Source organism: Sinocyclocheilus grahami, unplaced genomic scaffold (assembly GCF_001515645.1).
Source record: "Sinocyclocheilus grahami isolate Dianchi unplaced genomic scaffold, SAMN03320097.WGS_v1.1 scaffold585.1, whole genome shotgun sequence".
NCBI classification, from domain to species: domain Eukaryota; kingdom Metazoa; phylum Chordata; class Actinopteri; order Cypriniformes; family Cyprinidae; genus Sinocyclocheilus; species Sinocyclocheilus grahami.
This window is the reverse complement of record NW_015505764.1, coordinates 1,019,523-1,036,054: the sequence shown is the minus strand read 5'-3', so window position 1 is coordinate 1,036,054 and position 16,532 is coordinate 1,019,523. Positions and strand designations below refer to the sequence as shown.

Sequence of the window (16,532 nt, the reverse complement as noted above, 5' to 3'; positions counted from 1 at the left end):
AAAACCCGCCCAATTCCTACTCAAAACTAGCCTGAAATTAGCCCAATTGCTTTCGAGGGGGTTCCCTAGTAAAAATCGCGTTCGGGGGGTAAAATACCAATTTTTTTGGCGGGGTTCTCCTGTTACAATTCACATTCCAGGGCCTAAATATCACGTTATTGGGGTCGCTTCAACCTGCTGACATAAAAAACAACCGGCGGCAATCGCGGATTTGGAAACACTGCTCCGCAAACTACGTTTCATATAACTCCTCCCCGAACTTCCCTCTGCCCTGTATCTTGGTCTCTCATTGGCTGTAGGTCATCGCCGATGTGTTTTTCAGTCAGAATTCATTTCACACTGCGTGATTGTGAATCGCCAACAGCTCCAGATATTTAGCATGCCAAATATTTAAAGGGCATCGGCGATTCCCTCAGATGCGTCTTTGATAATTCACACTGCGTGATTGTCATTCGCGTGAACGAGCACCAATTTTCCTCTGATTTCGGGCATTTGTCGGCGATTTCGCAAAACATGTCGGCGAGTGAAAAATTTGGCTAAAATCGTGCAGTGTGAACTCAGCATTAGGTTTTCTACAACTTGGCACTGCACAGCATCTTGTTTTCTTCAAAGCATCTTTAATCTTTATCGTTTGATTTCTTTGTAGACCTGTGTTTGACTTTCTCGTTATTTACACTACGGTGGGCGGGGCTAAACAGGCAGTGATGTAGAATCGGTGGGCGGGGCTAAACAGGCAGTGATGTAGAAGCAGGCCTTGATCTTCTTCTGCAGAAGCGGGGTTTAGTCCCACTATTACATCAGTTCTACAACAGTTACATCATAAATTCCACAACCTGTCGTATATATACGTCAATATAAATATAAGCTGTGTCAATATAAGCTGTTTTTAGACTAATGAGAATGTTTTGAGTTCTGAAACTCACAGGATGTTTTTTAGTACAGTGACCTCTTGTATGTCAAAATATTAAGGGGATTTTGATTTCTCAGTTCATGGCTTTAAGTTATTTATCAAAAAGTCTAGGTTTTCCTCCTTCAACAATACTCCAACTTTAATTGAGACCACAGTCAAGGGGTGTAATGATATGTTTGGAATTAAGCCAGTTTTGAAATTCAAGCCAAAACTCCTGTACAAGTTCACACTGGAAGAACATATGTTCCACAGTTTCGATATCTTTCTCACAGAACCCGCATGAATTGTTCTCCCAGTTAAATCTTTCATGTAAGAAGTTATTTTGGATTATTTTTTGGCCTTAGGAAAGATCAGATAAGCTAAATATTGCTTCCTTATTTTCTTTGCTTTTTCTTCACTTCATTTTTGAAGAGCATATTTTTGATTCAGTTGACTGTGGTAGTACTGGTTGGATAATACATTTCTAATAAACTTATCTGTAAACTGATAACACAGAACAGACATTTGGAGGGAACGTGAGGTAGAAACAGAAGTCATTCGCCTTATTAGAATACATTGTACAACTAGAATAATTTTGAAACTGATATTTCAAGGTAAAAATAAATAAAAAAATTTACTTACATACAGTTGTTTTAAGTGTTAAATTGTAACTATATACATATAACCAGCAGATTAATCACAGTGCATTAAGACAACTGTTTTGTATTACAAATGTTATTAAATGTTATGTTTTAAGAAATGTTGAAATATACAAATGAGGCATTATTTCCAGAACAGAAATTTTGACTTTTTTTCTCTCTTTAACTCAGAAGGGATTTAGTTTCTCTTTTAATCACTCCATACATCAAAAAATACTGTCAACAGCCAGAAAAAAAAAAGTTTTGTTTATAAGGAAAACCTCTCTGTAACATCCTTCAGAATATAGAAATGAAATTTGAACTTCCTGGTTTAGTGTGTGAGAAAAAACTCCTTTTGAGAAAACAGCCTTTATAGATATGTATTGTAATTGAAATCTTCAGATGCAAATAGATAATATATAGTAATAGAAGCAAAATAGCCCAAATTCTCAAAATTGACCAAAAACATTGGTTTTCCCACTGGTGTCTTGCCTAAAGGAGATTGCATCTAAATCTCTAATTCTTTCTCATCTGAAATGCTGCTCTCCATGCATATAATTATATTTATTATCTTACTTTCCCTAAATCAACATACAAAAATAGATCATGCCAGACCAGTTAATCTAGTTTAGACCAGGTACTATTAATAGGTAGCAACAGATCTGAAGATTTCACAAACTAGTGCAAATGCTGATGAGTGATGTTTAAGAACTCTTTATAATACTGAGATACATGTTTTGTGATTTTGTTACAGCCAATCCTAAAAATCGATAGTTGAATTTCTAATTTCCATTTGCTTTCTATATTTTTACACTGTTAGTGTTCCTTTTTGTGGAGTTTTTTTTATGCTCAAACAGCAACATTACAGACTAACTAAAGTTGAAAAAGTGAAAAAGCATAATAGGACCCCCTTTAATGTATTTGGTCTTGGTGGAATAGATCTGCTATGGTGCTGCTGCTGCTGTAGCAGCAGAGCAAGTACCAAAACTTGCTACTGCCAATACATCCACAACATGCTGCTGTGAGCATGTAAAATATTGCTGCTGCAAATAATAACACTTGAAATAACCCCATATAGCATACATGAATCACATCGTAGCAGATCTATACAGGTGGAGCTGGGGAAAGTGAAGGGTTTCTGAAGCAAGTTGCAACTGCTACTGCAGGCACTAATCATATATTTGAATGTTGAGCAGCGAGCTCATTGGCTACCGATACAGGAGAGAACCAATCAGCTGTGCCATGTGATAATGATGTCATTAGATCAGATTGAGTTAGACCATATCGGACTGCGCCATCTAGAGTTTCATAACTCTGTATTTAGATCACCTCTCAAAAGAATAAAACAAAGATATCTGAACAAAATGCAAGTTTTGGCTATTAGCAATCCATATCCTAAAGGACCCACCGCAATATTTCAATCACTAAAAACAGCGGTAGCCTACGTTCTAAAACGTTTTATGTGAAAACACTTAAAGTGCCTTTAAAACAGTGATATTAAAAGATCTTATTCAGTACACACCTTATTGATGATGCATGCTTAATGCAGGCAAGCAAATGAGCCTGGAATATGAACGCAATGCACTGGTTAAGCGTCTTTTTTATAATGTTTTTCTATGGGAAAACATTTAATATTAAACTTCATGCATTGCACTTATATTCTGGGTTCATCTGCTTGCCTGTACAAGGTATGCATCATCCTTAAGGTGTATACTGAATTTGGCCTTTAAATATCACTGTCTTACCACATTACTACTAAACCTGATACAAATTACTGGCGTTCAGTGGAGGAAAGCCTTGTTTTGCCCTCCATGTGGGCATTCCTGTAAGGAAAAGTTGGAGCGAGAGAGCCAATTCAGTGGATGGTGGTTATTAGGAGACCATGATTGACAAGGGCCAGTGGAGAGAATTTGGCCAGGACACCGGGGATACACCCCTACTCTTTTCAAGAAGTGCCATGGGATTCTTTCTGACCACAGAGAGTCAGGACCTCGGTTTAAAGTCTCGTCCAAAGGACGATGCTTTTTTTACAGTAGAGTGTCCCCATCACTAAGACCCACACAGACCACAGGGTCACTAACACCTCTTCCAGCAGCAACCTAGTTTTCCTAGGAGGTCTCCCATCCAGGTACTGACCAGGCTCAGCCCTGCTTCAATAGGCAACCAGTCTTGGGCTACAGGGTGATATGACTGTGGCCACATTTTCTTACTTTTTTAAAACCCAGGGTTCTGCAGGGTAGCAGTCTTTACAATTAAAGCGGCCTCAAATAAACAATCTCAAGTAACTGCATTATCTGTATTTATTTACTGTATTTATTCCCACTTACCGTGGGAAGTCGTGGCCTAATGGTTAGAGAGTCGGACTCATAACCCAAAGGTTGTGGGTTCGAGTCTCGTACCGGCAGGGATTGTAGGTGGGGGGAGTGAATGTACAGAGCTCTCTCCCACCTTCAATACCACGACTGAGGTGCCCTTGAGCAAGGCACCGAACCCCCAACTGCTCCCCAGGCACCGCAGCATAAATGGCTGCCCACTGCTCCGGGTGTGTGTTCACGGTTTGTGTGTGTTCACTGCTGTGTGCACGCACTTTGGATGGGTAAATGCAGAGCACTAATTCTGAGTATGGGTCACCATACTTGGCCACATGTCACTTCACTTTATATTATCTGGTCATCACAAAAAGCAGAATAGGATAATAAAACGAATAAATAAATAATAAAATAATCCAAAATAATAAACCTTTTATCAGTTTGCTTTTTGCTAATTTTACTTTTTTATTTTATGTTTTAATCTTAAATAAAGTTCTAGCAATTTTGTTGTTGTTTTTTCATTTTGTATTTGTTATTGTAGGCCTTTTTTTTAAATCTATGTAGTTTTTATTTATGTTTATTAAAATTTTTGCTTTAGTTGTTTCAGCACATCAAGTTGCACTAAATTCAAATAAGAAATGTTTCATTGGCAACTAGCTGACAAAAAAATAAGGTTAACTTCGTTATATTTTATTTAAGTTAATGTTTACACCACACGAGGGCGCTTAATGTGTATCTCCGTGACAGGCGTCGTTTCCTTGGCTCTAATATGAAAAATAACGCAAATGGTCTTCTGTTTAAACGATCACCATACTTGGCCACATGTCACTTCACTTTATATTATCTGGTCATCACAAAAAGCAGAATAGGATAATAAAACGAATAAATAAATAATAAACCTTTTATCAGTTTGCTTTTTGCTAATTTTACTTTTTTATTTTATGTTTTAATCTTAAATAAAGTTCTAGCAATTTTGTTGTTTTTTTTTCATTTGTATTTGTTATTGTAGGCCTTTTTTTTTTAAATCTATGTAGTTTTTATTTATGTTTATTAAAATTTTTGCTTTAGTTGTTTCAGCACATCAAGTTGCACTAAATTAAAATAAGAAATGTTTCATTGGCAACTAGCTGACATAAAAATAAGGTTAACTTCGTTATATTTTATTTAAGTTAATGTTTACACCACACGAGGGCGCTTAATGTGTATCTCCGTGACAGGCGTCGTTTCCTTGGCTCTAATATGAAAAATAACGCAAATGGTCTTCTGTTTAAACGATAAAAAAAAACTCGAATGCGGTAATAGGTAAATATGGAGCACCATTCATGTTTAGTTGACATGTTTAATGTGATATGTTTGCTCTGTCTGTCTGCGGACGCCCCGCCCACCGCTCAGTCTCTGCAGCACGCGCCGTCTCTCACGTACTGCGCATCCGCCCGCCACTGTCAAGGTCACGTGCAACCGCGTGCGGAATTCCACACTTTCCTCATCCTGACGTTACAGCCATGCAAGCTCACTTCTGCTTTTTCACAGTGACTAGGATGTGCACCTTAATATCCAATATGAGGCTATGAAATCTAAATTAACCAGTTGCCCTCAAAACGAAGGTTTGTGTTTATCCAATGGTCTTTTTCGGTGTCTTTTGCGCATAGTGTAGATGATCTTTAATACTGCATCTGTATCATGACACGTGGTCCTTGCATCCTTTCAAGGAGCTTTGACACAGAAAACAACTTTCAAGAGGATACTTTAATTAAACTGCTGTTATCTTATGAAATGTAAAATATAATAAGATGCCCAGAGAACATCATTTTGTATGGAAGATATGCGTCCTTTACAGTTTCATTTAGCATTTTGGAAGTCTAGCTAGCAGATCTATATAGCACCGAACTGCGCTTGTTTCAGGCATGTTATAAATCTCCCCTCTGTGTCCTTGTATAGTCTCGTTTTACCCAGTCTCCCATCATCCGCGTTTTCATAGCATTCGTGATAGATTGCTCGTATACGCTTCTTTAAAATGACCCCACGTGACATCAGGTTGCCAGGGCGACAGGTCCCGGTGGCACGTGTCTGGTATAAAAGGGTGCAGCATTACGCGGAAACTGAGCAGAAGCCGCAGCAGCATCACTGAGGAAGGTGAGTTCTTCCTCATAGGCTTGCATCGTTTTTGTGTCGAATCCATAGACTGCAGACTGTCATACACATATTGAACATTTTAAAGATGACATTTAGCTTTGCAGGATGTTAATTGCTGCGTTTGGGCTTGTAGGGTTTCTGCGTGATGCACAAATATGGAGGCGTGGTTCGTTCATTCATTTTATGCGGCTTTGTGCAAATATTCATGCGTTTTATTTCAGAATAAAAAATAAAAAAAAACATACCCATGACATTTTAGTCATTTGTTATATAAAAATGTTAAGAATAAGCATCGTGACGTGTCTTGCGGGCCGCCCGCGATGGGCTCATTGCGTCATATCATTCCAGAATGTACCATCTGCTAAGACGCTGATATTTTCCACTCAGATGACTGTTTGCGTGTCCCAGGAAAACTGTCCTGGTTATGCCCGTCTGTGTGTCCTTGTTCTGTCACATTAGGTGTTTTTGCTGTGAGGAAATGACTTATTGTTGGGTCAGAGGAAATGCATTCCTCTCGTCTCCAAAAGAGAAGGTGTGGCATTGTGGTTCTTCAAGACTTGCTTCCTACTGCATCAGGATATTGAGCAATTCTGCCAAATGAGATCAAAATGAATACAGAGAAACTGAAACAACGTGATATAAATAAATAATACAATTAATTCATATAATAATACAAAAATAATAAGAGGCACAATAAACAGTTAATCAACCAAATAACATAGTTTAACTGTAGGCCATATATGGTTGTCAGGAGCATTATGGGTAGTGTAGTTCTTCAATAGGGATTCAGCAATTAAACACAATTTTTTTATTAAGGTTTTTCTTTAATATTTTACTACAGTTAATGCTTAATTTAATTTCAAATAACACTTTTTTTGTTTTAGTTAATTAAAATAACCCTGCCCAGACCATCTTTTTAAGCAGACCGTGAAGGTCATTTTTGGCCATTTCAATGGTGCACAGAGACAGAAGTGGCAGATGAAGTCCAATCAATGGTGTCTATGGAAAACCTGTTCATTTGTCTCATTAATGACCGTGTGCATGGTTCTGCACTACTTGCCTTGATGAAAGCATAAACATGGACTCAAAACAAACCATAGCTCACTAAAACCCAACAGATGAGATGTTCTCCATCAACTAGCCACATCTATGGGCTTTTAGAGGGCTATATTTTGTTGTGACTACACGTATACGCACTATAACTCTGTTAGCTAAAATGTGTTTATATTTTCAAATGTCAAACAAAGTATAATGCATTAGAGCCACTCCCTTGAGTTATTTTGCACGCAGTCTTGGAGTGTTTGAAATACCGCAGTAAAGTAAATCACAGGGATGTTACTTTACATCTAGCTGTATAAAGAGCATCAGCAGAAATCAACACATTCTAAACATTTCTAAAGCCTAAACTGATTTAGACTGCCAGTTTGTATTAAAAGGTAGAACTAAATCAGCTAAAACACTTTTAACTGAATTTATTTTGTTAACTTTTGCATTGTAATTTCAATGAGTAAGTCACATCCCCGTTTCATATGCACACATATCCATTTCCAGTTGCAGTTAAACATCCTCCTCTTCCTTTTTGTACTTCTTAGGCGTTATCCTTATATGGCATAATGTAAAAATATTTGACTCTTGTGCAGTAGTCAGGCTCATATTACGTGAGACCCATCCTCACACACATGCTATTCACTTTGATAATAGAGAAAACTGCAAACGATGTCGGACATGTAACAACTTGTTGCATATTGAAGCCCACAGTGAAGATTGTTTTGCAATGCATGTACATTCCCCCTTTCACTGCACTGCCAATATTTCAGCAGCTTCCTGTGTGCGCATGAGGAAGTTAAAGGGCAAATTGTTAAGTGCATGACTTGCTGCCCCTGTTCTGCATGAAAAGAGAAGAATAAAAGCTGTCTTAACACAATAGATCTTCTGCTCTGCCAGGCTGATAAAGTATGCTGGTCCAGTGAGGCCAAGGTTTGGAAATTTCCCAGACAGTATGCTAATGGGCCCAAGAACAATAAAAACTAGAGAACAGTTCAAGCCTCCACCCACCATACAGAACACCACACTGGCTCAGAGAAAGTCCATGAAGTTCAATCCCACAAGTGTGTTTAGACAGACCACTGAGCTAGTGAGGGTGGGCGGTATGATTAAAATCTAATTTCACAGAGATCTAAGAAAATAAAATTCAGTCTATATCACACTAAGGCTATTATTTCACAAGATGAAATTAAAATGCTATTTATTCTGTGGAATTTGATGGGCACATTGCGATAAGATTCAAAACAAATGCAGGTTCTGTACAAAAACTGCTACATATTATTAAACACTTGAGTTCAAAACAACAGTGAAATATAAAGTTATATTATACGTTGTAAAGTTGATGCAATTGTTCTAAAAGCCTGCTTTGTTTTTGTCTTCTATTATTTCAGGTTCAGGACCACAATCCATACTCTTTCAATAATGTCTGATCTTTGCGTTGGAATCAATGGGTAAGTTCACATCTGATCTCTCATGATTAAGGTTTTAATATATGATTGGACAACATAACAAAATACTAAATGCCAAACATGAGTCTATTTTTGACAAAGGATCTGTTCGACAACCTAAAAATGATACTATACCTAATGAACAGTGGTATAGATGGTGGACGAAGCAAGATGAAGATCAATTCTGAATTAACTTAGAATTGATTCAGTACCTGAAAGTACTAATAAAAGAGTTGATGAAAAGCTAATAATGTATCAAATTTAAAATAATGAATAAAATTAAATAAACAAACAAATTGAAACTATTAGTAAAAAAACACACACATTTCTTTACCTGCTTGTCATGTGACTATTAGCTAACATTGGAGAACTGTAAACATGCAAAAGTGTTATTAAATATTACCTTAAATTCACAGGGGGATTTCAAGTATATATTTTAGGTAAAAGGAGTTTGGCTGACAAAAAATCTCTGATAATGAATCTAATGACAGTTAAATCTAATGAAATAATTGACATTGACAGTGCTTTGTACTTTTTAGTTGCTGACTATGAAGAACATTCAAAATTGGTCTGATTTTCTTTTTCCCTTAGATTTTTTTTAGAGGCAGTAAACAGCAAGGCATCTCACTAGGTTTTGGGACAGAGCTAATAATTCCATAAATAGAGATTGTAAAATGCAGATAGAGAGAGAGAGAGAGAATGATTCAGAATGATTACAAGAGCTTAAGTCTCCATCCACACAAGCACGTACACACACTCCTGCTGCATAGTCTTTCAGGCAGTGTGTCTTACCAGTCAGATATCAACTGAAAAACATGAATTATTCGCTTTACCTTTCAGTAGAAACATGTAGATATTTCCTTGTTTTGCCCAAAGAAATCACACAGTCCTTCAGTGGAATTTTCCATCGTGTTCCTTGTAGGCAGACAGATGCGGGGGAATGAGAGGCATCTTTCAAAATAACAGATACAAGACAGATTGTGTCATTATGAAACATCTTAAATAACTCTGTGTGTTTGTGTAGATTTGGCCGCATTGGCCGTCTGGTCCTCAGGGCCTGCCTGCAGAAGGGAATTAAAGTCACCGCCATCAACGACCCCTTCATCGACCTGCAGTACATGGTGAGATTCACTGAAGCAGAAATGATGATTCTTGGCATTGTGTAAAGCAGCAGCCATGTTAATCTTACATATAGGCCTGCACTGCATAGTGCTTTTTTTAGCATGAGATTTTAAACACTTTCAAACATGCAGCTTTTACTGTGAATTTAACAGCATTTTTAGCATCCATGCTTAAAGTTAAAATAAAATGGCATATTCCTTACTGCATATTCCTGGTCCTTCATTGGTACACAACATTATAAAACATATATATATTAATCCAAACATATTAGTAATAGAATTTATGCTGCTGAAATTATTCAGTCACAAATCTGTCTTATTTTTCTAATTGTTTTTAAATATACATTTTAAGTTATTTTTGCTTAAAACTAAACTTGCTTTTTGTGAGTCCTATCTCTATCAAATGAATCCTAATCAGATAATCTCAAAATTGAAATCATTTATATTGCTTTACAGGTCTACATGTTCAAGTATGACTCCACTCATGGCCGTTACAAGGGAGATGTGCACCAAGAGGATGGAAAACTGATCGTTGATGGTCAAGCCATCTCTGTGTTCCAGTGGTACGTTTTTTTTGGTCTTATATATGTAGTGATTTTGCTTTTGCCAACCTAGGGAGGCGAAATAGTGTAGTGATGGGTACTCACGTCACAGATGGCAAGAAAGAATGGTGGGATATCTAACTTGTAGAACCTCTTACTGTATTATCAACACAAGAAAGACACAAGTCTAATAAAATAAATTTTATTAACAAAAGATAGACAAGAGTAATCGACAACTACTAAATGAATACCATAAATGATATTATACTATTATTTGTTATCAACTGCAATCAACTATATAATATCTAAAGTAAGTTAGAAAATCATGTACTGATAATATAAGATAATGCCACGGTCTCTGGAAGAGGTTTGGATAAGTGATATTTGCATTCTCTGTGATCGAGTAAGCAGTCCCGGTGGTGGTGACTTCTTCCACTTCTTCCATTGTGCTGGTAGCAATGCAGTGGGGAAAGGAGCAGGAATCCGTTTCAACAGCCTTGAACACGAAGCACTGTAGGATGCTGATCTCCTGGAGCACCAAAAGGTCCTTAGTCTGGAACACGTAGACGAAAGTACCTTGAAGTGAAGGTTGCTCGCCGGAGCTTAATCTTGTTGAAAATGTCTGTATGTCTTCTGCCTCTCTGGGCCAGAGACTCAGAAATCGGCTGCATCTGCTGTTGTCTCGCAATCAACTATATAATATCTAAAGTAAGTTAGAAAATCATGTACTGATAATATAAGATAATGCCACGGTCTCTGGAAGAGGTTTGGATAAGTGATATTTGCATTCTCTGTGATCGAGTAAGCAGTCCCGGTGGTGGTGACTTCTTCCACTTCTTCCATTGTGCTGGTAGCAATGCAGTGGGGAAAGGAGCAGGAATCCATTTCAACAGCCTTGAACACGAAGCACTGTAGGATGCTGATCTCCTGGAGCACCAAATGGTCCTAAAATCTGGAACGTAGATGTAGCCTTGGAGTAGGTGCAGAAGGTCCTTAGTCTGGAACACGTAGACGAAAGTACCTTGAAGTGAAGGTTGCTCGCCGGAGCTTAATCTTGTTGCAAATGTCTGTATGTCTTCTGCCTCTCTGGGCCAGAGACTCAGAAATCGGCTGCATCTGCTGTTGTCTCTTTGGATGAAGACTCTGACGTAGAGTATCTCTTTCCTCGCAGGAGGCTCAGAACATGGTCCCATTTGTTACAGTCTCAGCTCCACAGGCCAGAACGTTGCATGTATCTGTTAGTGTCTCACTGGACGTGCCGGAGACTCAGAACGAATGTGTCTGTTGCTGCCTTCCCGGTAGTGGGACACAGGCTCAGAACAGGTTGAGTCTGTTAGTGTCTCTCCCCTTACAGGACTGAGACTCAGAACTTGATGTTTCTGTTTCTGTTGGACATTTTGCTTATGTTAGTCCACCAAGATCCAATCAAAATGTAGCAAACCTTTGTCCACTATTGTGGTCAGAGGGAGGCCCCACCATAAACTGGGCCCTGGAATGTTCTACTCACTACATATATCATAGTCACCCGTCAAAATGTCTGTATGTCTTCTGCCTCTCTGGGCCAGAGACTCAGAAATCGGCTGCATCTGCTGTTGTCTCTTTGGATGAAGACTCTGACGTAGAGTATCTCTTTCCTCGCAGGAGGCTCAGAACATGGTCCCATTTGTTACAGTCTCAGCTCCACAGGCCAGAACGTTGCATGTATCTGTTAGTGTCTCACTGGACGTGCCGGAGACTCAGAACGAATGTGTTTGTTGCTGCCTTCCCGGTAGTGGGACACAGGCTCAGAACAGGTTGAGTCTGTTAGTGTCTCTCCCCTTACAGGACTGAGATTCAGAACTTGATGTTTCTGTTTCTGTTGGACATTTTGCTTATGTTAGTCCACCAAGATCCAATCAAAATGTAGCAAACCTTTGTCCACTATTGTGGTCAGAGGGAGGCCCCACCATAAACTGGGCCCTGGAATGTTCTACTCACTACATATATCATAGTCACCCGTCAGGAATGTCTCTCTGTTAGAATATAATTCCAACCTTGACACATAGACTGTACTGACTGTACTTTACGTTATAGTAAACCCTGTCATATTAAGAAGATTTGTACATCATACTGCACAGTATATACTAATAGGTAAATGTTTTTAAACTTTGCATGTTTAGTTCAACGAGTAGCATCAAATTATCACCCAAGGAAAAATATGGTTACTGGTTATTTTTAATCCAGTTTTAGAAAAAAAAATGTATGGTTAAAAAATACTTCAAAAATAGTATAATGAGCATGATACTATGCTATTTCAAACATAGCCTGTAGTGTTGTGCTAATTCTTTTTCACTGTTGCACTTAGTATGAAGCCTACTGAGATCCCATGGGGCGATGCTGGTGCCTTGTATGTAGTCGAGTCTACCGGAGTCTTCCTCAGCATTGAGAAGGCCTCAGTAAGTCTGCGCTTCAGCAGGATCTGGAATGTAAATGTATAGCATTAAATATTATTATTATTATTATATTTTCTGATATTTGTCCCCTCTAGTTTCACATCCAGGGTGGTGCCAAGCGTGTGGTTGTGTCCGCTCCATCACCTGATGCTCCCATGTTTGTGATGGGAGTCAACCAGGACAAGTATGACCCCTCCAGTATGACCATTGTCAGGTGAGCAAACCAAGTCCAATCCATGTCAGCATGCAAATGAAATGCATGTGAAATTGTAATGCATGTGAAAGTAACTGACCTCATTGATTAGTTTTGGTGGAATATTAGGAAATAACCATATTTGTGTGTGTGTGTGTGTGTGTGTGTTTTGTTGAAAACATCACAGCAATGCATCCTGCACCACTAACTGCTTGGCTCCCCTGGCTAAAGTTATTCATGATAACTTTGGTATTGAGGAGGCCCTCATGGTAAGTTGATGTTTAATAACACTAAGACACATCAGGATTTTATCTTGATTAGTTGTGTAGCACAAAAATCTATTTATCTCTTTACTCTGAACACTCATTTTCAAAAGTTTGGAGTCAGTTTACTTTAATTCAGTAAGGATGCTGAATAAAGGTATCAAAAAGTGACAGTATATTTAGAATGTTAAAAGATTTCTACTTCAAATAAATGCAGTTACTTTTTTAACTTTATAATCATCACAGAATCTGAAAAATAAATTTATCTCAGTTTTCACAAAAATATTAAGTAGCACAACTGTTCTCAACATTGATAATAATAACTATTTTTTTCTTGGGCACCAAATCAGCACATTAGAATGATTTCTGAATGATTATGTGACACTCAAGACTGGAGTAATGGCCGTCTATGTGTCTTTCTCATTGTTTCTTTTCCATACCTCTTCACAGACCACAGTCCATGCCTACACCGCTACACAGAAGACAGTGGATGGCCCCTCTGCCAAGGCCTGGCGCGATGGACGCGGCGCCCACCAGAACATCATCCCTGCTTCCACTGGTGCTGCCAAGGCTGTGGGCAAAGTCATTCCTGAGCTTAACGGGTCAGTGCAAGACAGATCAAAAAGACGACTGATCAATCTTGAAGTCGATTGGAGAATTTTACCATCTCTCTTTGTTTTGTAGCAAGCTGACTGGTATGGCATTCCGTGTGCCAGTCGCTGATGTGTCCGTTGTTGACCTCACCTGCCGCCTCTCAAGGCCCGCCAGCTACGCTAACATCAAGGAGGCTGTCAAGAAGGCCGCTCATGGTCCAATGAAGGGAATCCTGGGATACACAGAGGATTCAGTAAGTGCTAACAGTAAAAATCTCAAATGCATATTTTCATATATAATAGACAGAAATTGGAATCATTTAATTTGTGTTTTCGTTTAGGTTGTTTCTTCTGACTTCATTGGTGACACTCACTCTTCAATCTTTGATGCCGGTGCAGGCATCTCCCTCAATGACAACTTTGTCAAACTCATCTCCTGGTAAGCTCAAAAACAACATGACTTAAAGGGACAGTCCACCCAAAAATGACAATTCTGTCATTTACTCACCCTCATTTCATTCCAAACCTGTATGCATTTCTGTATTCCATGGAACACAAAAGTAGATATTTTGAAGAATGTTGGTAACCAAATGGTTAATCTGTTGACTTCCATAGTATGGACAGAAAATGCTATGAAAGTCAATGGAAACTGAAACTGTTTGGTCACCAACATTCTTTAAAATATCTTCTTTTGTGTTCAGCATACAGAAAGAAAGTCATACAAGTTTGAAATGACATGAGGGTGAATAAATGATGGCAGAACTTAAATTTTTGGATGGACTAGATCAAATAATCACAATACATTTCCAATGTTTTTGTTGGTGATATAAAACAAAGCCTCACTATGAATATTGCGATGATTTCAGGTTCTAAAGACACAAATTCACAATTTTCCTAGTCACACAGATTATAAATGTGACCGCATTCACACAGATGTTTTAATAGTGTCTTTACTTTCAACTTCAGTGGCAAGGAAGTACAATTCAATTCTGTAAATGGCCCCTCTGCCAAGGCCTGGCGCGATGGACGCGGCGCCCACCAGAACATCATCCCTGCTTCCACTGGTGCTGCCAAGGCTGTGGGCAAAGTCATTCCTGAGCTTAACGGGTCAGTGCAAGACAGATCAAAAAGACGACTGATCAATCTTGAAGTCGATTGGAGAATTTTACCATCTCTCTTTGTTTTGTAGCAAGCTGACTGGTATGGCATTCCGTGTGCCAGTCGCTGATGTGTCCGTTGTTGACCTCACCTGCCGCCTCTCAAGGCCCGCCAGCTACGCTAACATCAAGGAGGCTGTCAAGAAGGCCGCTCATGGTCCAATGAAGGGAATCCTGGGATACACAGAGGATTCAGTAAGTGCTAACAGTAAAAATCTCAAATGCATATTTTCATATATAATAGACAGAAATTGGAATCATTTAATTTGTGTTTTCGTTTAGGTTGTTTCTTCTGACTTCATTGGTGACACTCACTCTTCAATCTTTGATGCCGGTGCAGGCATCTCCCTCAATGACAACTTTGTCAAACTCATCTCCTGGTAAGCTCAAAAACAACATGACTTAAAGGGACAGTCCACCCAAAAATGACAATTCTGTCATTTACTCACCCTCATTTCATTCCAAACCTGTATGCATTTCTGTATTCCATGGAACACAAAAGTAGATATTTTGAAGAATGTTGGTAACCAAATGGTTAATCTGTTGACTTCCATAGTATGGACAGAAAATGCTATGAAAGTCAATGGAAACTGAAACTGTTTGGTCACCAACATTCTTTAAAATATCTCAGCATACAGAAAGAAAGTCATACAAGTTTGAAATGACATGAGGGTGAATAAATGATGGCAGAACTTAAATTTTTGGATGGACTAGATCAAATAATCACAATACATTTCCAATGTTTTTGTTGGTGATATAAAACAAAGCCTCACTATGAATATTGCGATGATTTCAGGTTCTAAAGACACAAATTCACAATTTTCCTAGTCACACAGATTATAAATGTGACCGCATTCACACAGATGTTTTAATAGTGTCTTTACTTTCAACTTCAGTGGCAAGGAAGTACAATTCAATTCTGTAAATCAGTTCAAATGGTATTTTTCAGTTAATTGATTCAAAACAGTCTCCCCCATATCATATTACTCATCTGATTTTATTTTATTAAAAAATTAATATAGATATAATTTGTTGTTTATTGTCATTCATTGTTATATTATTGCATATAAATACAAAAATAATTAAATATTATTCCTTATTTTTATAATTATTTATTTAGTGAAAGTCCAAAATAATAGCTAAATATGTCAAATATAGATTTTTTTTCTAATTTATTTTTCATTAAACATTTTGACTGTTAGGTCCAAATTAATATTTTCAGAGAAAATACAGTGCATAAATATTGAGGTACATTTATTGTCAAATGTAAAAAAATAAAATAAAAGATTTATAAACTATATAACCCAGCCCTAAGCAAAAAAAAAATGTCTGCAGAAAAAGCAGTGGTCTAATCATCTTTTGTCTTTCTTTCTCACAGGTATGACAACGAATATGGCTACAGCCATCGTGTTGCTGACCTGTTAGTGTACATGCACTCCAAAGAGTAACTCAAGTTTTGCGACAGCAAAAAGGCCCCACCATTCCTTCTTTTCAATGCACTCATTTCATAGCTGAAGCCATAGCGACAAGCCTTAGCATTCCTGTTCCCACCTACGAGACATTCGTCTCTGTAGACGTCTGTGTGTGCGTGTTAGTTTCTTTTGACAGTATTTGTATTTGTGTCAGTGTCACTTCACAGGCATTGCTGTAGTTGTTGCCATTCTGGGTGTAATCACGTTGTGTTGGTGTAAAGAGAATAACTAATTACCAGTTACATGAGGTAAAAGACTACTGTAATGCAGTTTAAAAAGAAACTAATTAAAGTGTTTG

At 38.1% G+C, this 16,532-nt stretch overlaps 1 protein-coding gene across 3 annotated transcripts; it reads left to right on the top strand.

The window, feature by feature from the left end:
- Positions 1-5,881: 5,881 nt before the first annotated feature.
- LOC107556975 (glyceraldehyde-3-phosphate dehydrogenase 2) lies at positions 5,882-16,532 on the top strand. Of its 3 annotated transcripts, XM_016240252.1 has the most exons (12): positions 5,882-5,969; positions 8,405-8,464; positions 9,486-9,582; positions 10,039-10,145; positions 12,469-12,559; positions 12,652-12,770; positions 12,937-13,018; positions 13,463-13,502; positions 14,601-14,712; positions 14,795-14,957; positions 15,045-15,142; positions 16,141-16,532. In XM_016240252.1, exons 2-12 carry the CDS (start codon positions 8,436-8,438, stop codon positions 16,208-16,210), a joined length of 1,008 nt encoding a protein of 335 aa, XP_016095738.1. In that variant the 5' UTR covers positions 5,882-5,969; positions 8,405-8,435; the 3' UTR covers positions 16,211-16,532. The 3 variants fall into 3 exon arrangements, with proteins under 3 accessions (XP_016095738.1, XP_016095739.1, XP_016095740.1); XM_016240253.1 differs by lacking the exons at positions 14,601-14,712; positions 14,795-14,957; positions 15,045-15,142 and adding exons at positions 13,697-13,859; positions 13,947-14,044 and having other exon boundaries at positions 13,463-13,614; XM_016240254.1 differs by lacking the exons at positions 14,601-14,712; positions 14,795-14,957; positions 15,045-15,142; positions 16,141-16,532 and adding exons at positions 13,697-13,859; positions 13,947-14,048 and having other exon boundaries at positions 13,463-13,614.

Coding starts and splice junctions, on each gene's coding strand:
- LOC107556975 (XM_016240252.1), top strand. CDS start 8,436: ATGTCTGATCTTTGCGTTGGAATCAATGG. Junction 9,583..10,038: donor TCATCGACCTGCAGTACATG/GTGAGATTCACT, acceptor ATTGCTTTACAG/GTCTACATGTTCAAGTATGA. Junction 10,146..12,468: donor GCCATCTCTGTGTTCCAGTG/GTACGTTTTTTT, acceptor TGTTGCACTTAG/TATGAAGCCTACTGAGATCC.